The 22,755-nt window shown below is 47.1% G+C and overlaps 1 protein-coding gene across 13 annotated transcripts in view; it reads left to right on the forward strand.

Annotated features, from left to right (window-relative positions):
- The window catches only part of SLC2A9 (solute carrier family 2 member 9), a 223,187-nt gene that overhangs the window by 157,889 nt on the left and 42,543 nt on the right, over nucleotides 1-22,755 (forward strand). For 12 of the 13 annotated variants that reach the window (XM_082728528.1, XM_082728535.1, XM_082728532.1 and 9 more), the window contains 2 exons: nucleotides 5,345-5,455; nucleotides 20,353-20,454. In XM_082728528.1, coding sequence (XP_082584654.1) covers nucleotides 5,345-5,455; nucleotides 20,353-20,454 — 213 coding nt within the window. The remainder of the gene's footprint in view (nucleotides 1-5,344; nucleotides 5,456-20,352; nucleotides 20,455-22,755) is intronic. The other variant, XM_082728527.1, reaches the window with a different exon arrangement.

Here is a 22,755-nt window from a genome sequence, read left to right on the forward strand (position 1 = left end):
TCGATGGCAAGGAGATGGATGAAAGGTTGTAATGTCCTCCACACCAGGCTGGCCACACAGGTGGTGCTTGACACCCTTAGCTATTATCTTGTCAAAAGAGCCCTGCCCTGAGACCACGGTGCCTGGGTTTCTGCCCACACCCCTGACCTCCCAGCCCTGGAACCCTGGGTGGGCTGTTTAACCCCTCTGCCCTCGGTCACTGAGCTATGAATGGACAGGAGACTCAGAGGTGGTATCAGCTGGCTGACGGCTGGGCTGGGGAGAGGTTATGTTTTCACCTGTAAAAGGAGGAGTGAGACTAGGTAACCCAACACTCTTAGGAAAGCTTTTAAGAGCAAGCATATCCTGGAGCACCTGGATGGCTCAGCCATTAAGTGTCCAACTCTTGGTTTCAGCTCAGGTCATAATCTGAGTGTAAGGGATCGAGCCTGGAGCAAGTAAAATCTTTAAAAAAAAAAAAAAAAAGATGATATGTTCTGGACACTCTTCAAGTCCTTACTGTGTACCTTCTGGATTTCCATGAAGAGTGCAAGGCCGGGGGGGGCACTCCCAGCTGAGCGCTGAAAGGCACCCCCGAAGGGCCATCCAGTGGGTGCTCATGTACACAATCAGGATGTGAAGTGGGCCCCAGGAGAGGCAGGGGAGGCGGTCACTCATTCCTGCCCCTCTGTGGTCAGGGCGAAGGGGGCCTCATGGGATCCGGGGCGACACTAGCTTAGGGAGTCTGGGGCCCAGGCTCTCAGGCATTGCCAGGAGAGCAGAGAGTCTTTCTTGCAGCAGGGAGTCCTCCTCTCTTTGCAACAGGGACTATCCTTACTCTTTCTGGGATGTTCTCTTCCCTGCAGCTCCCAGATCTGCTGGCCCCGGCAGAACCCCCAACACATTCCACCTCAGGAGGGGAGTCAGATGCCTCTCACCTCAAGGCAGTGGAGGCCAGAGGGGTTGAGAGAACCTGAATGGACATCCCAGTCCTGCCACTCTCAGCTGCTCTGTAGCCCTCACTAGCTGAGATTTACTTTCCTCATCGGTTAAATGGGGGCAAGGCACCTATCATTGGATCGTGTGAGGATAAAGTTAGGGCATGTAGGTGATAGGTTTGCAGGGTATGATGTACAAGCCCCTCTTTTCCCCTTTGAAATTCAGAGCAGATTAGAGAGATTGGCACAGGAATCAGATGGGTTGGGATCCGAGTGTGCCCTCTACTCTACTCCAGGCGGAGCTGGATTGGAGTGTGTAACCCCAGAAGCTGCTGTGAATTCTGAATTCCCAGATTTAAGGTGCCTACCCAGGCCCAACAAGAGGAAGCAGCCCCAGCCCAGCGTCACTGGGCAGGTCCACCCTGCATAGAGAGAGCAGAGGGGACACAAGTGGCCTGCAGGAGGCAGTTCACAGTCATTCCAGTAGGGGGCGCGAAGAAGCCTGTTAGTGCCTCCTTCCAAGAGCCCCTGCCAGCCTTATCCCTTACTCCTTATGCGGTTCCTGTCCCTTGGGCTGAAAGAGAATAGGAGATGAAGGGAATGGGGGTCCCAGCCATACTGTAGGTGAAGCCCTGGGGCCTAGTGTTTATAAGTGACAAGATCTCCTCTGTCTTCTCTACTTCAGAATAGATCCTGTGTGTCACCGTCGGTTTGTGGAGACCATCTCTGTGTTTACAACTCTCTTCCTCTGACCTCCACTTCCATCTTTGCATCTTCTCTCTCTGACCTCTCTCGTGATTACATCTCTAGCTCCCCTAGATAATTTGGGATGATTTCCCCATGTCAAGACCCCTGAACTTAACCATGTCTTCAGAGCTCCTCTTGCTGGGTCATGTAATCCATTCACAGGCTTATGGGATTAGGACGTGGACACCTCTGGCGGAGCAATTCTGTGTGTGCGAGCACGTGTTAAGGCCATATTTTACATTCATATTCTGTAAGAATCAGCCTGTTCTGGGCAAGGACAAACCAGGGGGTTTCTTGCTTCTGAAGTTTGGCCAGAGAGATGGGTGAAAACACATGTCTCAGTAGGGGACCAACTGCAGTCAGGGTTGTGGGCATATATGGGAGTCGGGGGGGAGGGGGAGGAATGGTGGATGGAAGAGGAATCTTGTCAGCCAGCTGCATGGACAGCCCCAGCATAGCCCGAGCAGTGGAAAGAACTGTGGGGTGGGAAGCACACAAGCCTGGGTTTGCACCTTGCTCTGGCCTTACCGGCTGCGCGGGGCCTCTCTGATCCTAAGGCAACGTCACCTTCACAAGCTGTTGAGAGAGTTGGAAATGATGACACCTGTTATGCTCGGTCTCTAACACATTGTCAGGAGTTAAGAGGGAGGCTTCGGGGCATTGGGGACAGACAGTCAAGAAGTAGGCTGAAAAGCAGCTCCAGAGGGCCTTCCTCCCCAGGGCATGCACAGAACTGACATTTTCCTCTACCAAAGAGCAATGGTGTCTCAATAGAGAGATGGAAATCTTCTAGAATGATACCCACCATTTGTTATCTACCAATTCTATAAAGGACGCTTGGGGTGCCTGAATGGCCCAGTCGGTTAAGCGCCCGACTCTTAATTTCGGCTCATGTCATGGTTTCAAGGTCTTAAGATCGGGCCCCACGTCAGGCTCCATGCTCAGTGCAGAGTCTGCTTGTCCCTCTTCACTCCGTCCCTCTCCCAACTTGCACTTGCACTCTCACCCGAGTTTTCTCTCTAAAATAAATAAAATCTTTTAAAGATGCTTTACTTTGTCACTTGAAAAATGTTTACAACCACTCTGAAAGACAATTTTTTTTTTTTACCTTCTTCAAAGACATGTAGTCCCTTGCCTACAGACCCACAGATCACCAGAGGCTCATCGGGTTTGGAAGCATGTGTTTGGGCCTCCAAATTGCTGATCCTTCCAGTCCCCCAGCACCCCAGTACCTCCCCCGCCCCCCGCCCACCGCAGGAGGAGACTGTCAGCAAGCAACCCTCGAGAGGGTTTGCTGAGGAACACACCCCACCTTTCCTTGTGCTTCCGTGGTGTACTGCCCCCTCAAACTGCCTGATCACATAAACCTTAGCAGGAGTAGAGGCAAGAGGCCATCCCCCTCCTGCTCTATAAGATCATTCAGCACGAGACAAATGGCTTCTGGAGCCTGCAGAATGAGACAAGCAGTGTGTGTGTGTGATGGGCAGGCCTTCCCCCCACCCCCTCCAAGGAGCAGCCCAGCAGGACTTTCTCGCAAGCCCTGGAAAGGGGGAGATGGTCTGAAGGGCTGATTTCTGCCTATTGATGGATAAATGCATTTACTAAGAAATGACTCTAGAGCCGCTTTTATGAGCATCCCCCCCAAAAGCGTGTAATTTATGCACCATGACCCTCTTTGCTGACACTGAAGCCCCTCAGGGAGGCCCAAGGCAGTGTCGCTACAGGGAAAGTTGCAGGAGGAGGCCACGGGGGAGGCCAGGACACAGCGCCTGCAGGAGAACACCTACTCCATGGGGTCAGAGGCTGACAGTTCTGGGTTTCAGACTGAAGCAGCACAGTAGCCTGGGAGATGAAAGGAGTCCGTGGAGCCGTGGCTGTTAAAAATCAGTGAATCTGGGTAAAGATTAAGAAAGTCCTTTAAACCACTCTGATCCAGCTCTGAAGATCAGTTACCTCCCAAAGGAGAGGAGATTATACAAACAAATCCGGTGAAGACTGGGGCTTTCTGGAACAATTTTAGCTTCTGTCACAGCCCTAAGAGCTTTAGGAATTAATGAATTTATCAGGAACCACTTCTGTGAATGTGGAAGCAAAGGCAGACTCTAAAATTCTAATTTATCAGCTCAGACAAATGTGGGGCAGACACCAGCAAGAGGGTCTTTGTTTTAAGAGCATTAAAATGCATTTTGCTGAGATAGGTATCAATGCCAGCAAGCTCACAGAAATTCGTGTAGTTGTTTTACTGGCCTCTAAGTGTGCCTATAACTTTAGGAAGAATTACTTCTCTCGCTAAGAGATAAGCCATCTGTAGATATTTGTAGGTCCTAAATTATATCTTCTCCCCACAAGGCATGGAAAATGTTTTGCTAAACAAATGCCGGTAACAAGACAAATCTGTACAAATGAGAGCTGTTTCCAAAAATGAAGTGAGAGCAGTGCAAAGAGCATGGCCAGCCAGCGTCGGGCCTGACAAGTTATAAGCAACAAGCTCTGATGTTTCTGCTAAATAACGATGAGGGTATAAATGCTTCCAAGCCTTCGTAGGTGGTGGGTTTCCTTGTCAGATGTTATGTAGAGGACAGCTTGGTTTTCTATCATTTAGCAAAGTGCTCTTTAAGGAAATGGCTGGGGTAGGAGGACACAAATGGCTCATGTCCAGCCTAAGGACCCGAAATTTACTATTTAAGTAAATAGTGAACAGTGTCAATTCTTACCCAATTCCTGACACCCCACCGGAGGGGCATGGCTGTACTCTTTGACCGAGGAGGGGAAGGAAGCCCAGCAGGACAGAGTGAATTGCTTGAGGTCACAGAGCCTGTTCAAGAAGGAGCCAGGTCTCCAACCTCCAGTCAGTGATCGCCCGATGCCCCATGAGTGTCATGAGGGTTAGGTTTGGTCTCAACCTCCACACTGACCTAATTTCCCATGAGGGAAATTGGGAAGGGAGAGCAATCCAGATTTATGCCTATTGTCCTGAACTAATTATTAACTATCTCAAAGGTGCCCAGTTCTGGTTAATAAATTATAACTATCACTCCAGTGAGCAAGGACACAGGCTCCTTCTAACTTCTTGCTCTAGCATCTGAACAGGTTCCTTCCATCCCAAAGCAGGGGCTCTATGTGTAGTTGTGCAGGTTGTGTGTTATGCAACCCTCAGGGCATCATTCACATTGTTCACATTATAGATTTATTGTGACAGTTTTCTAATGGATGACCATAAAATGTCTTGTGGATCAGGAACCTTTTTTGTTTCTCACAAAGTTACCATGGGGGCAGCCATGCTGTCCTGAGGTTGCCTCATTATCCATTAGAGTTGCTGAAGCTCCAGCCATCGCGTTCACCATCCTGACAGCACAAAGGAGGAAGGACAAAAAAATGGGATCAAACCTCCTTAGTGGAAAGCTCCTTTTAAGATTTCTGTTCATATCTCATTGCCACAATTAGATCAGCACATGTTGCTCCCAGTGCTGTAGCTCTGTTAGTAATGAAGAAGGGCAAAGGTAGGAGAAGGAAGAAAACAAATAGCTGGCTACACCACTCAGCTCCATGCTGGGTGTAACAGCAAATCACAGAGACCACCTTGCACCTGAATTCAATTGGGGAAATAGATGCCTTTTACTGACACTCCTTTGTTTTTGTTTGTTTGTTTGTTTTGTTTTGTTTTGTTTCCGGCATTATAGATTTGGTTCTACACCAATAGCATCTTTGGAAAAGCTGGGATCCCACCAGAAAAGATCCCATACATTACCTTGAGCACTGGTGGAATCGAGACTTTGGCCGCCATCTTCTCTGTAAGTGAACTGAGAGCTATTCCTGAGAACACCATAGTGGGCGAACAGCGTCGTGGGGCTTCCCAGGCAACAAATGTGCTTGTCTTTAAAGGAGCATGTCCTTTGTCACTCCAAAAGTGTCTGAATTTTAGGGTGTTCACCCATCTAGAGAATATTATCTATATTTTGCTCTCCTACCTATTGTCTTTTAATGAAGAGTTCCCTTCTTTGAACTCTCACCTGGTCACAGATGATACAATAAGATGAGCACCCAATAAAAAGGACTGTTTCTCCCTGGGGTCCCAAATCAGTGTCCCTGTGAGCCTAAGGTCCATTGCCATGACTTTAAAAACATTTCCACATTAGCTGTCACCTTTCTTCCCTAAAGATGTAGGAGTTTGCAGTCAGAAGAAAGGAGAGAGGACATTCCAGCCGACTGGTATAACAGGGGGTGGCTTTAATAATAAGCAAAAGTGTCCAAAGGAAGACACAGAGCTCATCCTTCTTTCTCAGTCTCTAAGATGCACAGTAAACATACCACAGGGAGGGAGTTGGGAGACTTCAAAATTTTGCAGAAATTGCACAGCTTGGGGCCATCAGAACCAGATTAGATTTGAATCCTGGCTCTGAAATTTCTTGGCTGTGTGATGCTGGATAATGCTCTCAACCTCTCTGAGCTTCAGTTTCCCCTTGTAGATGTCTGGTTCTCTTCTACCTTGTAGATGTGTGGTCTGTGCTTCCCATTTTAGGAGCACTGTCTATGACAGGGCTCCTTTCCAAAGGACAGAGAGGAGGGTAGAATCAGAGGGAGGTTCTCTGACCTGCACGGAGTTGCTCATTTATTTCCACTCTCATGCTGACTTCTGGCAGGACTGAGGCCGTGCAGACAGGCGGAGGCTTCCAGTGGCATTTCTGACGTCGCTTGTGACAGAATGCTTTGTTTTGCTCCTTGCTCATAATGGGTCATTCTAACAAGATGCTTCTAAAGATGGGTGTCGATCAAGTGTCGAGGACTGAAGTTCGTCTCCTTTCATTCACGGTCTTTTTGTTAGAGAAAAATATCTCACTGTTTCACAATCTGGGAGTTTCAAAAAATTCTCATTTTGAGTTATTGCCCCCCTACCCCCGGTGTGGCTATGCATGCTTACGTTAATCCACAGAAACGCACAGTCAGTCTGGAATGGAAATCGTGGGAAACAATAGGGTTTGGGGGGAGGGGGTCAGTAAAGTATTTTTTGTTGTAGGGAATCATCACGAGCTCATTAGGGTATATGTGTAAAATTCAGAAAAGCAGGAAGAACAGAAGAAGAAATCTATAAGCATATGTACCTTTGGGAAAATCTCCCCTTGGCTTTTCTGTGCTTGGTGTGTTCTGTTCTTACGCCATAGTCACCCTGCTTTTGTTCACATGACCTTGTGCCAGACTTGCTTTCCATTTAACTTTTCCTTTTTCTTGTCTAAGCAATGTTTTGTTGAAGTGTAACATATGTACAGAAGAGCATGCTGGTCTTCGCCCCTGGGTCTGGTGTTGCTGGATGAGAAAGTAGGTCCAGGCAACAGAGCAGGATGGTGGGGTGTTTGGGCTCTGTGGTCTCATGGCCCTCAGCTTACTAGCTGGGTGACCTTGGGCTGGTTACTGAACCGCCCTGAGCCCCTGTGTTCCCTAAGGGAAAGTGGGAGTAATACAAGTCTATACCTCAACAGGTCTCATCATGAGAATTATACAGTAATTCACAGCACTTGGCATAAAGCACGTATTCGGTAAATGTTAATTATTATTATGGGTTGAGTTGTTAATCCTTATATAATAAACAACATTTATATGTTGAAGTTCTAACTCCCAGTACCTCAGAACATAGTTATTGCTAAGATAAGATCAATCTGAAATAGGGGGGACCTCTAATCCAATATGATTGTCATCCTTATTAAAGGAAGCAGAATTTGGGGGCACCTGGGTGGTTCAGTCAGTTAAGTGTCTGCCTTTGGCTCAGGTCATGATCCCAGGGTCCTGGGATCAAGCCCCACATTGGGGAGTCTGCTTCTCCCTCTCCCACTTCCCTTGCCTGTTCTCACTCTCTCTCAAATAAATAAAATCTTTTTTACACATTAAAAAAAAATAAAGGGGGGGAGGAAATTTGGACACAAACATGCATACAGAGAGAACGCCATGTAAATTTTGAAGGCCTGCTGAAAAAGCCAAGGAACTACCAGAACTCAGGAGAAAAGCCTAGAACAGATCCTTCTCTGCACCTTCAGCAGGAGCACGGCTCTGCTGGCACCTTGATCCTGGACTCCCAGCCTGCAGAACTATGAGAGAAGAAATGTCTGTTATTTAAGCTATTTGTGGTCCTTTTTATGGCAGCCCTAACAAACAAATACAGCCTTTACTGGTTATGAATATTCCAGAAGAGAACCAAACATATGCTATGGAAAACGCTGAAAATGCCTTACACTGGGGCCAGACTGTTTATTCCTTCAACGCTCAGCAAATGCTGGTTGGGTCCCTGCTCTGTGCCAAGTGTAAGTCTAGCTGTGTGGGGTGCATGCATGGATGGAAGAGACGAAGACCCTCACCGTGGAGAAGGTGAGCTCCTAGCCAGGGACAGATAATGAATGGCAACATGAGTAGGTCAAACTGTGGTGGTCTAGGTAGGGAAGAATGTAGTGAGGAACGCTGGTGCCAGTTGAAGGGGAAGATGGGGGCAGTTGCTGTATTAGATTGTGATTAGGCTCAAAGGATAAGGGATCTGTCACCCAGATATCCAGGTTGGAGGACAGATTAACTCAGGGGTGCGTAGGTCTGTAGGGTGGGCAGGGCACCAATCAGGAGCAGTGACCTTCAGTGGAGAGAGACACAACCAGCCAAAATGTGCCTGGAGAAAGGGAGCCAGGAACCAACACCCTGGTCTTGTTCTCTTCTTTCCCTCCTCATTTCTTACCAGTGCCCAGGCTGCTGACACCAGGGGATGCAGAAGGCAAGGGGGCCGTTGATCTGTGGATGTGGCCCTCCTCCAAGACACAGAGCAGGGCAGAGCAGGGACCCGGAGAGGCACCCAAGCAGGAGCAGGTCTGTAAGACTGAGGGAGATCAAGTGCTGGAGGGGCGCCCCCGGGGTGCAGAAAGCAGAGCACCACAGTGCATTTTAGAAGGATCCCTCTGGCCTCTGCAAAGACAGATGTGAGCAGAGGTGGAGAGGGCAGAGCAGGGCGACTTGTAAAGAGGCTCACTTTCCCAGGGAAATATCAGAACAAGGGTGCTCTAAACCTGGCTTCCAAACGACTAAGTTCAGCTCATTTTCCTTTACAGAGAACATTTCCTCTTGATAAATCACAGTTCTGGGCACTTCTGTGAGCCGCAGAACGACGGGAGGAAACAAGCCCCATCTCCACTAAAATGTTAGAGTCAGCCCTGTTTATCTAATGCAACTTACAGGCACTTGGCAGAGGGGAAGGGCCACGTGAAGCAAAAGAGGAACCAGATTTCTCCTTCTGCCCCCAAACTCCCAGGGGATGGGGGCAAGTAGCCGCCAGCATGCATGTGGACACGGGGGCTCCCCTGGTTCTGAGGGCTCTTCCTCACTGGAGGAGCAGAGAGGACCACCCCAAGCAGATAGGCAGTTCTGCCCTGGAAGCCCGTTTCCCTGCAGTCCCTGCTCCCACCCACTCCCAAGTGATAATATCTTTTTATCCAGTGGTTCTATTTCTGAGTTTGGCCAAGGACATAGCTGCGAGCAAGTTCATTCCCTGCAGCCCACCCTCTGGCTCCCAGAACATGCTCCCAATGCTGTATTTCCCACCAAATGTCTTCTGATTCCCTACCCATCTCTCTGTTAGGCTTCCTTTGGCTTTGGCTTCCTGGCATCTGGGCTGGTCCCACCAGCTCTGCCCATCTAAGGGAAGGGAAGACACAGCTCTTGGGAGTTCTGGTGGAGACTTTGTTCCTTCATGTTAGCTCCAAGTACCAGCTGCGCCCCCGAACTCACCTGGCCCCCAGGCTGTCTTGGCTCCTTGCTCCTGATGGTGGAGCACTGATTTCTCAGTCAGCTGGCCACTCTGGTTCTTCCTCAACTCCTTTTCTTTAAGAGCCTTTTTCCACTTGCCCCAAATTGAGAACAGTTTATTTTTTATTTTTAATTTATTTTGTGTTATGTTAGTGACCATAAAATACATCATTAGTTTCTGATGCAGCGTTCCAAGATTCATTCTTTATACACCACACCCAGTGCTCCATGCAATACGTGCCCTCCTTAATACCCACCACCAGGTTCACCCATCCCCCTACTCCCCTCGCCTCCAGAACCCTCAGTTTGTTTCTCGGAGTCAACAGTCTCTCATGGTTCATGTCCCCCTCTGATTTCCCCCAATTCACTTTCCCTTTCCTTCTCCTAATGTCCTCCATGTTATTCCTTATGTTCCACAAATAAGTGAAACCATACGATAATTGACTTTCTCTGCTTGACTTATTTCACTCAGCATAATCTCCTCCAGTACCATCCATGTTGATGCAAAAGCTGGGTATTCATCCTATCTGATGGCTGAATAATATTCTATTGTATATATGGACCATATCTTCTTTATCCATTCGTCTGTTAAAGGGCATCTCGGCTCTTTCTACAGTTTGGCAATTGTGGCCATTGTTGCTATGAACATTGGGTTGCACATGCCCCTTCTTCTCACTACATCTGTATCTTCGAGGTAAATACCCAGTAGTATAATTGCCAAGTCATAGGGTAGCTCTTTTTCTAACTTTTTGAGGAATCTCCACACTGTTTTCCAAAGTGGCTGCACTTTGCAACTTGCATTCCCCACCAATGGTTTAAGAGGGTTCCCCTTTCTCCATATCCTCTCCAACACTTGTTGTTTTCTGCCATGTTGATCTTTGCAATTCTAACTGGTGTAAGGTGGTATCTCAACGTGGTTTTAATTTGAATTTCCCTGATTGCTAATGATGATGAACATTTTTTCATGTGTCTGCTAGTCATTTATATGTCTTCATCGGAGAAGTGTCTGTTCATGTCTTCTGCCCTTTTTTTGACATGATTATCTGTTTTGGGGAGTTGAGTTTGAGCTCGTTATAGACTGGATATCAGTCCTTTGTCTGTACTGTCATTTGCAAACATCTTCTCCCATTCCATGGGTTGCCTCTTTGTTTTTGTTGACTGTTTCCTTTGCTGTGCAGAAGCTTTTGATCTTGATGAAGTCCCAAGAGTTCAATTTTGTTTTGTTTCCTTTGCTTTGGAGATGTGTTTAAATTTATGATCATAAACCTCTTTTTTTAAAAGATTTTATTTATTCATTTGAGAGAGAGAGAAAGCAGGGGAGGGACAGAAGGAGAGGAAGAAGCAGACTCCCTGCTGAGCAGGGAGCCTGATGTGGAGCTCCATCTCAGGACCCTGAGATCATGACCTGAGCCGAAGGCAGATGCTTAACTGACTGAACCACCCAGGCACCCCAATGATCATAAACCTCTTAAGAACAACTACCTTTTCCTTTTTCGAGAAGGGAGGGAGATTGTATTTCCCTTAGAAGCCATAGAAGTTAGAGCTTTGACTGAAGGGAAAAACTTTTCCCAAGACTTGAGAACTTGGAAAAGCCTAGTCTAGTGCCAGGCTTTCCTTTTATTCCATTTGGTCCCTATACATATCTAATTATGCACTTCAGTTAAAATATCTCATGACCATTTAAATTTAATATACTTAAGAATTGTGGGCCACCTGAAAGATTATCATTTAAAAAGTAGTTTTTCAGTTCTTACGACTTTGACCCAAACAGATATCACAGATCTCACACATTTATCTTTTTTTTTTTTTAAGTAGGCACTGTTCCTAACATGGGCTTGAGCTCACGACCCTGAAATCAGGTGTCTCATGCCCTACCAACTGAGCAACCCAGGCGCCCCTCACACATTCATCTGTTAAATAGAAATTTCTGAACAAAGTTTGTTTCAATGGATTATTTTTAGCTCTCAATTTAAACAGCCTGTTCCAAGTACAAAATTATTTCTGGGACCCTATCTTCCGAACAGACCTTAAAACTCCATTAACTTGCATATACCCACAGCTTTCCAAGGTCTCTGTTTTTCAGAGATTTTTTTTTTCCAGACAGAGATTTGTGAAAGCAAAAATTAACACTTGCAGACTTAAAACAGAAGTACTAGCGATACTGAAACTTGACATTCCTTCTCACGCAGCCTGCCTTTGCTTTCTCTTCTCTGCCAAGAGCGCTGAGTCCGCAGTGAAGAAACCCTTCCCGTTCCTTTCTGTTGGGTGTGGCCCACAAACCCTGAGACAGCAAATGAAAAGTTGACTCCAGACACCTGAGTAAGAGAAAGGAGAGGCCTGGGAACGAGGTGCTCTAGCGGTGAAAGGCCTTAAGCCAAGCTTTGTCTCCACTGTTATTGGGATGGTATCAATACATCAGGCATAAGCACAAAGCCAGGAGGAAAGTGTAACCTTCATGGTTAGGACAGTAATATACAGGGCAGTGTGTGATAAGGGCAAGGAGGCAAGGAGTCCATGAAGTACGTGACCACCACAGGTGCCTGTCTTCCTTCAAAACTCCAACATTGACTCCCTACATGAACCTTGAGCAGCATAAGAATCTGGCCACTTTCTGCCAAGAAACTTCAAAGGAGGCCTGGTGTTCCAGGCACTCCTCCTTTGCTTTTCAATTAGTCTCATCCAGGAAGGCATAGACAAGTCAGATTTGTCTCTCCAGACACTGTGCATGGAAGACTTCTGCCTGAAGCCTCAAGAATGGCTGGTGTGGCAAGGGCTCCTCAGAGACCCCACCACCCCCAAATCGTTATAATCGAGGACAGCCATTTGGGATACTTGGGTTCAGGCCCCAGTTTAGGAGACATTGTTCCCCAGTGTTGTGTGTGTGTATGTGGAAGAGGCACAGTAGGTTTCAAGAAATGGCTGTGGTAGTTGTCACCCTATACCCCTTCAGTCCCTGGTCTTTATGTTGTGCCTCTAGGCTAAGTGCCAACCCATCACAAGCACCCAGTACACAGCTGTTTGAATAAGACCCAGGAAAGGTGCATCTGAAACCAGGACAGAGTGCTCTGCCTGTTCTGGGATCCTCACCCCTTGCCTGGGAGCGGCCAGGTGGCATGTTCTGAGGGCTTCCAAGCCCCTACCAGCAGCCTTTCCTCCTTCTGGAGCCCAACAGCCAGCCCTGTGCTCAGAAGGAGCACATCAAGCCATGTAGAGGCTGACTTTATGGGAAGAACAGAAAGGGAAAGGACCCCCTGGAATGGGGCAGGAAGAACAGGGCATCCCTTAGGATCTTGTTGAGGAATAAACTGTTAGAGGGCTCTTCAGTCCCCCAGATATCAGGAATTCTGCCAAGCACGGAGTAGTTATTTCACACACTTTATACTGAGATGTATGCAAAGAATTACAATAGAGACAGAGATTGGCCTATAAAATTCATACAAAGTAATGTCTATAAATACTATAAATGCACATTAAGTCAGCTTTGAGTCACTCCTGAAATAAATGACATTTTAGATCCAATTTTCCTTCCCTCCATCCCTTCCATCTTTCTTCATGTGTTTCATCATTGAACAACATGCCAAGCTCTGCTCTGCATTGGACATGACCTCCCCATGTTGGTTTACCAAAGCTGCAAACCAAAGTACCCCAGACAGAGGGGGGCAGACAACAGATATTTATTGTCTCACCATTCTGGAGGCCAGAAGTCTGAGATCCAGGCATCAGAGGGCAGATTCCTCCTGAGGCTGTGAGAGAGAATCTGTTCCAGATCTCTCCTGGAGCATCTGGTGCTTGGCTGGTGATCTGTGGTGTTCCTCAGCTTGGAGACCACCACCCTGACCCCTGCCTTCATCCTCACATGGCATTCCCCCTGTGTGCCTGTCTGTATCCAAATTTCCTTTTTTTATAAGGGCACCAGTCCCATGGGATTAGGGCCCATCCTAATGTCCTCACTAAATTTGAGTACCTCTGTGAAGACCCTATTGCTAAATAAAGTCACATTCTAAGGTAGCAGTCGTCAGGACTTCAACATATCTTTTTGGGGGAGAGGACAATTCAAACCATTAGATTCACCAAGGGCAATGACTCCTGTCTTCTCCATCTCACTGTCCCTATGCCAGAGCCTCATATGAAGAAGGAAGGCCATGGGAGACTGCATTTATCTTTTTGCAATGTCTTTATGTGCCAGTGAGGAACGGCAGTATAGGGCGGGAGTTAAGAGCATCTGGCCTTGAATGCTGGCCCTGCCACTGTGTGACCTTGGGCAGGCTGTTAAACTCTCTGAGCTGCTACATACTCATAGAGGTGTTATGAGGTTAAAGTGTTATTATATGTACAGCTTCTAGAACCATACCTGGTACATAGTAAGTGCTATAGAATGTTCACTGAATAGTAATCAAGATAGCATTGTGTTGGCATAAGGACTGCTGTGCAGACCAACAGAACAGAATCGAATCCAGAAATACAAAAGATGCCAAAGAAATTCAATGGGGAAACTTAGTCTTACCATAAGTACCATAAAAACTTCATACTCACATGGAAAAAAACAAAAGAACCCTTACCTCATGCCACATACAAATTAACTCAAAATGGACCATGGACTGAACCATAGAAGATAAAATTATAAAACTTCTATAAGGGAACATAGGAGGAAGTCTTTGCAACCCTGGGGTATGCAGAGATTTCTTAGATGGGACAGAAAAAGAATGGACCCTTTTTAAAAAATTGATTAATTGGATTTCATCAAAATTAAAAATTGTGGCTACATAGAAGAGCTTGTGAAGGAAATGGAAAGGCAGGCCAGACTGGATAATCCACAAAGTACCCAGCTTACCACAAGCTTGAATCCTGGAGATATTAAGGACTCTTAGAATACAACAGAAACAGGACCAGGAGCCCACTTAGAAAAATGAACAAAAGACTTGGGCAGACATGGTACAAAAGAAGATATCAGAAGCATCATTAAACAGGTGATGCTGTCTCGACACCATAAGGCAGCAAGGAAATTAAAACTAAAACCCTCAGGGCACCTGGGTGGCTCAGTCTGTTAAGCCTCTGACTTTGGCTCAGGTCATGATCTCAGGGCCCTGGAATTGAGCCCCATGTCTGGCTCCCTGCTCAGCGGGAAGTCTGCTTCTCCCTCTCCCTCTGCTCTTCCTCCTGCTCATTCTTTAAAAAAAAAAAATAAAAAATTCAAAAATAAATAAAGAAAGAAAACTAAAACCCTCAGTGAGATACAACTGTTCACCTTAAGGATGATTAAAACCAAAATAGCTAATAATACCCAGTGTTGATGAAAATGTGGAGCCACTGGAACTTTTATACATGGCTGGTGGGAATCTGAAATGGTACAACCCTTTGGAAAACAGTTTGGCAGTTTCTTATAGAAAATTTTATCCGTACAATCCACACATTCTTCTCATCAGTATTTACTCAAGAGAAAGCAAATCATATAACTACACAAAGAGACTTGGACCCCAATGTTTACAACAGCTTTAGTCATAAGAGCTCAAACTGAAACAGCCCAGACGTCCATCAACTAGTGAATGGAGAAACACAATGTGGTATATCCATTCAGTGGAATACTACTCAGCACTAACAAAGAATGGTGTATACAACAGGGATGAATCTCAAAAGTGTAGCAATCACCATGGTCCCTGGGTGGTGCAGTTGGTGAGATGTCTGACTCTTCATTTTGACTCAGGTCCTGATCCCAGGTCATGATCTCAGGGTTGTGGGATTGAGTCCTGAGTGGTGCTCCACACTCAGCATGGAGTCTGCTTAGGATTCTCTCTCCCTCTCCCTCTGCCCATATATGTACTTGCTCACTTGCTCTCACTCTCTCTCTCTCGCTCTCTCCCTCTCTTTCAAATAGATAAATAAATTTTATTTTAAAAAAAGTATAGCAATCACCAATATAGAATTCTAACCTAATTGAGCCTAATCTAATCTAGAGTAATGGAAAGCACATCAGTGGTTGCCTGTAGCTAGGGAGAGGGGCATAGGGAACTTTGGTGTGATAGAAATGTTCTGTATCTTGATGTGGTCATGCATTTATGGGTGTATAAGTTTGTTAAAACATACCAAATTGTACAGTTAAAATCAGTACATTTTATTGAATCTACCCAAGACTTTAATCTAAGTCAGTAAAATTTATTTTTAAATACTAACAACAACAAAAGACCTTCTCTCTATTATTCCTTCAGCAATCCTAGCACTGTGGGGTGGGCAATAGGTGCTGGGTACATGACTGCCAACTGGCTGAATAACCCTGTGGCCCAGGAGACCCCAGAAAGGATTTCTTAGAGTCTGATAGTCCATCTCCAGCTGACCTCACATAACCTTCAGAGGTCACTGTTCATCTTGAGTTAATGTTTTCACTAATGACTTTAATGCTGAGTGGAAAGACCATGTTTACCCTAATCCCTTTGGACAGGCTGCCCTTTAAAATGATTTAAAAGAGGCAGAGATGAAGAAAGGAGCCCTGAGGACTGATTGGATTTCCCACTAGGATGGACAGAGTTGTTTTCATCTCTTTCTTTCTCACAGCTCTTTCTTTGATGTCTTCCTACACATCTTCAGAGACTGTTCCCAAATCAGGGACAGTGTTTCCAGCTCTGTCTTGGCTTGAGCTACTGATTCATCAGGAGACTTTAGGGAAACAAAATAGCCAGATCCCCATGCCAGCCCCAAAACTCTTGGATGTTGGCCTCATGGTGTAAGACAGTAGGTGTCAATAAGTTTATATCTGGGACACACTTGCTGACACTGGAATTGTTGTGGTGCCTTTGAAGAAACTAAAACAAACCAAAAGAAAAAAAGAAAAAACACTCAAAACACCAAAGTCAGTAACAAGTACACGTTAATCTTGATGTAACAATGCAGCACGTGTTCATCTCAGGGTGGCAACTTAAGTGCTTGGCGTCTTACAGTGGCTATGATGCTCGTCATGGTAATTTCTCTCATCATTTTGGTGCTCTGTCACTGGGCACTGGAACCCAAGGAGACAAAGCTGCCACACATTCCAGCTGTGAGCCACCTTTGTCTTGAGTGCCAGTTCCACTGTGGGGAATGGTGATGCCATCCTGAGACTGTAGCAAAGACATTTCACATGGTGAAGTTTTCCATGTGTGGGTGTTGGAAACCCCCAGGGACAGGAGAAGAGTAATGATTTTTGACTCAGGGAATTGCATCTCAAATGCTTTACCTAAGTCTATGCTTTAGACTTTCTTTTTAATTAAAACAAAGCTTATTGGGGAAAATTTGGAAAAGATCAAAAAATAACAACTAAAAGAATAGTCACATATTTCCCCAAACAGAGTAAGCCATTATAAGCTATTTTTGCATACATTTTTCCAGCGTAGATTAGTTCAACATAATCATAATTTACCAAACTGTGTCCATGAGGATATGGGAGATAGAGTTTTAGGTCCTGCTCTTTTCCCTTAAAATCATAACCTGAGGATTTTTCTGTTCTTTAAAATTCTTTTTTTTAAATTATTTTTATTAACATATAATGCATTATTTTCCCCAGAGGTACAGGACTGTGAATCATCAGGCTTACACATTTTACAACACTCATCATAGCACATATACTCCCCAGAACTCATAATAAAATTCTTTTAAAATATGTGAATTCTTAGGTTATTGTCATCTGGATATTCCAGTAGTTATTGAAAAATTCAATCATTGGTGGACTTCTGGATGGTTTCTGTTTCCTCACTAGTATAAATTACCCTACATTTGAAGATCTTTGTCCATAAATCTTCCACCAAATATCTGTTTTCCTAGGATAAATATCCAAAGGCAAATGACTGAATCCAAGAGTGTGTATACGTCTTCAGCCATCCCTGCAGTGTGTGAGAGCATGTGTTCTGCTTCCTTATCTCTTAGTAGCTTTGTGTGACTTTTGGCAAACCCCAGAACCTCGAATCCTGGTTGTCCCTGACCTTCCCCATCCCCCACTCCAACCCCCCCACCCAGGGACCTGTTGCCCCTGTGCATGTTGCTGTGCTCCAAAGTCCCTATCTGGGCCTTCCCTTTGATGGGACCCAAGTCATGAGGGTTTGAGGGGGAGAGATAACTTAGATATTGGCCCATTTGCTGCCTTCATGGGTCTATGTGGGCCTGGCTTCCCACTGAGTGACCATACCATCTTCATCGTCCTGCTCTGCAGTGTGTGAACTCTCACACCTACCTCACAAAGATAACCCTCCAGTCAGTCAGCATTCATTGGCTCAATATCAACCAACATGTTGGCTCAACACTCAACGTGTGCTCTTCTAGATTCTGAGAAACCAAGATGAGGCTCCCAGCCTGCAGGGGAGGACATGGTCAGGAATAAGGTGCCATGAGTCTGGGTGGGACAGGGGACTATTACAAAGTGGTGGCTTTGTCTCTTTCCAGTTCAGAAAATTTTAATGTCTCAGGAACCAGGAAAGACTTTGTAGATGATCCCAACTCGACCTCCTACCAGCCACATGACCTTAGACAAATTCCCAAAACCTCTGTGACTCAGTTTCTTTACCTATCAAATCAGACAACTAATTGGTCCTCCTTAATAAAGTTGCTGTGGGGATTAAGTAAACTGATGCATGATAAATATTTAGAGCAGTCTCTGGCCCATACAGGTCCTGGGCAGATGGGTGTCATCCACCCCAACCCAGCGTAGTTGGAAGAGAGCAAGGAAGACATGGAAGGGCACCTGAATGACTCAAAGCCACACAGCCATTTAGGGGCAGGGACTGGGATAGACCCAGGCCAACCCTTGACCCCATATTCTGGGGTAGCTGGGTTGCTCAGTCAGTTAAGCATCCAACTCTTGATTTCAGCTCAGGTCATGATCTCAGGGTCCTGGGATTGAGCCCCATGCTGGGCTCCATACTCAGCTGGGGGTCTGCTAGAGGATTCTGGCCCTCTGCCCCTCTTCCCAATTGTGCTCTCTCTTTCAAATGAATGAACGAATGAGTGATACCTCCCTCTTCTGCCATTTGTTGGAAGCTCTGTTGCTCACAAGTCTGCTTCCGGTACTGTGAGTTCTTAGCCTCTGATCTCATAGCTGCTCTGCCAAGACAGTCTGTTTCCATTTGCCAGGTGAGGAACTGAGGTTCACAGAAGCAGAATCACCTGTCCTGGGCGCAGAGCCAGGACTCAAACCCAGGTCTGCCCATTTCAGGTCCATGCATCTCTGGATGCCACCTGTGCTCTGCTCTGTCAGGTCAGGGGTCAAGGGAGGCCAAAGTTTAGCTATTTAAGTCTGCCCTGCCCTCCTAGGCTGCAGAGGGAAAGGCTTCCTGGGGCACTTGCAGATGGTCATCTGGCCATCAGCCAAGCATGGTTTCCGCTCTGACTTTCCACACCAGAGCCCCCCAGTTCCCTTGGTGTTTCCACCAAGGTACCCAGGCAGCACCCCGTGGCCGACGTGTGGATACTCCGCTGGCCTAGAGCTGTGCCCGCTCATCTCTCGGTGTGCACTTGGCCATGTGGAGCAGCGGCCCATGCCAGCTCCAGGAGAGTTCGACCAGAGGGCTTCTTACCCCATGCCCTCCTCAGAGCAGGGATGAGGGAAGAGGGAAAGGATGAGGGCCCTAGGTTTCCTGCAGCAAGACTCCTTCAGGCTTTGAGGCAGGATTGTGGCTGTTCAGTTTAATGCTTCGGCTTTCGAACCATCATGTGAAGCTGGCAGACTGGAGGAGCACCTGCTCCAGCTTCCTGGCCCTCCGCAGTGTCGCTCCCTTTCCTTATCCAGACCGGATGGCTTATTTGACCAGGGCCTTTGTTTCCACTGGTCCCTCCATCTGACAAGCTCCTGCTACTGCTGCCTCCTTCAGGAAACCTTGCCTGATCGCCCAGTGGAGAAAAGCTGTGCATTTTTATTCAGATGCTCTGAGTTCAAGTTTTCTCCCCTCCCCCACCCATCTCTGTCTCTGTCTCTCTCTTCCGGCTGTGTGATGGTCAGTGAGATACTTCACCTCTCTGATTCTCGAGGTTTTCTTTCTGTGCACTGGGATGGGGGAGGAAAGAAGAGGAAAGTTCTTTGGCATAATCAGAAAACTCATTAAGTGTTTTGAATGCAGTCTCTTATTGAACCACCCGCCCCTTCCAGACAGCCTTGTGGGAGGCTATTTTGGACTGCCTTTCACAGATAAAAGCCCTGAGGCTCTGGGAGGGGAAGTCATTTGCCCAAGCTCACCCATCTGGAAAGTGGTTGACCCAGGATATAAACCCAAGTCTGCCTGTCTCAGAAACTTAGCCACATTGCTATTTTTCAGGGTCGTTGGCATTTCTTGAAGGAGGTCAGTGAAGAGCCCCACCTTGGCCTCATTGAGAGGTAGACCCAGAGGCCAGCCAGGTAGAGGTTAGTGACAGTCTTACAGCTTTGGGAAGCTGGGCCAGGGGACATGGCTTCAGGAGCTGAGTCACAGGAGCTTCCTGCTGTCACATCCCCAGAGTGAAACTGACCCACCCAGGCACAGGCAGAGCGGAAAACGCCTGAACCTTGTCTGCCCACTCCCAGCCCTGGGCCCCTGCCTTGGGAGTGTGCCCCTAGAGAGTCGACAGCACAGAGGTATTAGGAGTAGAGTGACCTTGCTTTTTGTGACAGGCAGGCTCCAAGGAACAGGTGAAGGGCTACAGCAATCATGTCCATTGGGTTCCTTTTACAGATAAGCTCACCCTTTCATAACGAGGAGAGGTAAGTATCTGAACATGTGGCAAGTACTCAAGGATGGTGACTTCTTCTCCCTCCCTTTCTCATAAAAACCTTTTGTTCTTTGGCTATGGCCATGGAGAAAGTGACTGGGCTATTTGAAGGTCAAATGTGTCCTTTACCATGACTCCACTGCTGGTTCCCAGCACCAAGTTCCCCTTCTCCTGCTGCTAGAAATGAAGTAATAACCATCTCTCTCTCATCCTAACCTAGGGCTTGGTCATCGAGCGCCTGGGACGGAGACCCCTCCTTATGGGCGGCTTTGGGCTGATGGCCCTCTTCTTTGGGATCCTCACCATCACGCTGACATTGCAGGTGAGAGGATATGCCTGTCATACCCTGAGGGAGGTCAGCATGGAGCTGGCTTCCTGCTTGGGTGCTCTGGGGCTAGGTCCCAGCAGGGTCTCTGCTCCTCAGGCCCCCATCCCTAAAATGAGACAGTTGTCCCTGTTCCCAGGGGTCTTAGGAGAATTAAATGAGAAAATGTGCCTACAGTACTTGGAAGGGCACCTGAACATGACAAGTGCTAGGGGAATGTAGATTTGGGGAAACGCCACTGGTGAAAGTGGTATTTTTCCCCTTAATGGAGATAGGCAACTGAGGCATGAATATAAATGAAGAAGCTGCTCAAGGTTCCCCAGCTAGTAAATGGCAGAGCTGGGATGAGATTCCACAATCTTGGGGTTTCCTTCCGTGCCCCTCCCACCACCCTGCACAGTCAGTACAGCTTGCAAGGACAGAGTACCTTCTTGGTGCCTGGAGTCTGGCTCAGCACCATGGGAAACACGAGGCAAGGTCACGGTGGTCAATGAATTTTGGCATTTTCCAAAAACGAATCCCTGAGTGAAAAGTCACACGTGTCAATCATTTGCCTCCATGTCCCACAAACATCTTAAAAAAGGCATTATTAGGGGTTCCTGGGTGGCTCAGTGGGTTAAAGCCTCTGCCTTTGGCTCAGGTCATGATCCCAGGGTCCTGGGATAGAGCCCGGCATCGGGCTCTCTGCTCAGCAAGGACCCTGCCTCCCCCTCTCTCTATGCCTGCCTCTCTGCCTACTTGTGATTTCTGTCTGTCAAATAAATAAATAAAATCTTTTAAAAAAGAAAGCAATATTAGCGTGGTGGCACCTGATGAACAGCAACTCATCCTTCAGAAAGGAGGTGCTGCTGGGTGCTCTTACCAGGCAGGAGGCAGAAACATCTTCCGGGGGGATGTGGTGATGTGCTGGCAGTGACCCCTCCCTCCCAAATGCCCGACCAGGGTTGTCCTGCACACGGTGCCCTTGCAGGCCCCTCGGACTGATCGAGCTGGGTCCTTCACCAGTTGGGTGATATTCTGAATGTTGTCTTTCTGCAGCTGTGACAGAGCTTTGGAAGAGCTGTCTAGAGCAAGTGGGCCCCCCCTAGGCCTCAATTCTCAAGGTTTCAGAGCTCTTTCCTGCTTGGCAGACCTTGTCTGCCTCTGTCCCCCCTTCTCTGCTCCCCAGCCCCATTCTCTGGCAGCCTCCAAAGAGCCTGTCCTTTCCTCTCCCTGGGGCCCTCCTCTGATCAACTGGCTTCTCTGCTTTCCAAACTCAAGAAGCTCTGGGTATCTCTTAGATACCTCTTCCTCCAGGAAGCCTTCCCCTACCCCATGACTCAGTGAGGCACCCTCTGTGTTCCCAGGACCCCCAGGGGCAACCCTGCAGTATCACTTCTCATACAGGATTGCCTTTCCCTATTGACTCCTCTCTCTTTTCTTATACAGTTGTGGGAACAGGGGCCATGCCTGTATCATTTCTGTATTCCTACCTCCCAGTCCAGTGCATGGCACCCAGGAGGAACTAAGAACAGTTTGCCAAATAAATGAATAGATGGATGGATGGATGGATGGATGGACAGATGGTGGATCATGGATGGATGAGTGAATGTATGAATAGATGTTGGATGGATGGATAATGGGTCATTGGGTGGATGGATGGATAGGTGATGGATGATGGATGGAAGAATGAATGTGTGAATAGATGATGGATGGATGGGTGTATGTTGGATGGATCAATGGGTAAATGGATGAATGGACGATGGATGAATGGATGGATGGATGCCTGGATGATGGATAACTTAGTGAAACAGTGAGCCATACAGTGTACAAGAGCCTACAATCCTCCCTCAATCCTAGGTCCTCCTTCAGCAAGAGCCAATGGACTTCACCATGGAAGGGCTGCTGTCCCCCTTCTCAACCCATCACCCTCCACTCTGAACATTTGCTGCTCACCCCTGTGCTGTTCTCTCCTGTGTCTCTGTGCCGTTGCTCAGGTAGAACTCTCTCCTGGAACTTTTTTCCTTTTGCCCTTTTATGATCCCAGCTTAACCTCCCAGAATCTCTCTGGTTCAGGCTCAGGTGCCCTAGCACCTCCGAACATGCTTACCTTGTCTCATCACTAGTGACACCATGTTCTGATGATCAGACGTCCAGTCTGCTAGGACATCTTTCATGCCCAGCACTGAGCTACCCCAACCCTGCCAGACAATTGACACCCCCAAGCATACTCAGTGACACCGGTTATCTCCTACCTACCAGGACAGCAGGGGTAGAAAGGCGGTGTTTTACACAATAAAAGGGATTAACTAAGAAAAA

Source organism: Mustela nivalis (assembly GCF_964662115.1).
Source record: "Mustela nivalis genome assembly, chromosome: 4".
In the NCBI taxonomy this organism is placed as follows: Eukaryota; Metazoa; Chordata; class Mammalia; order Carnivora; family Mustelidae; genus Mustela; species Mustela nivalis.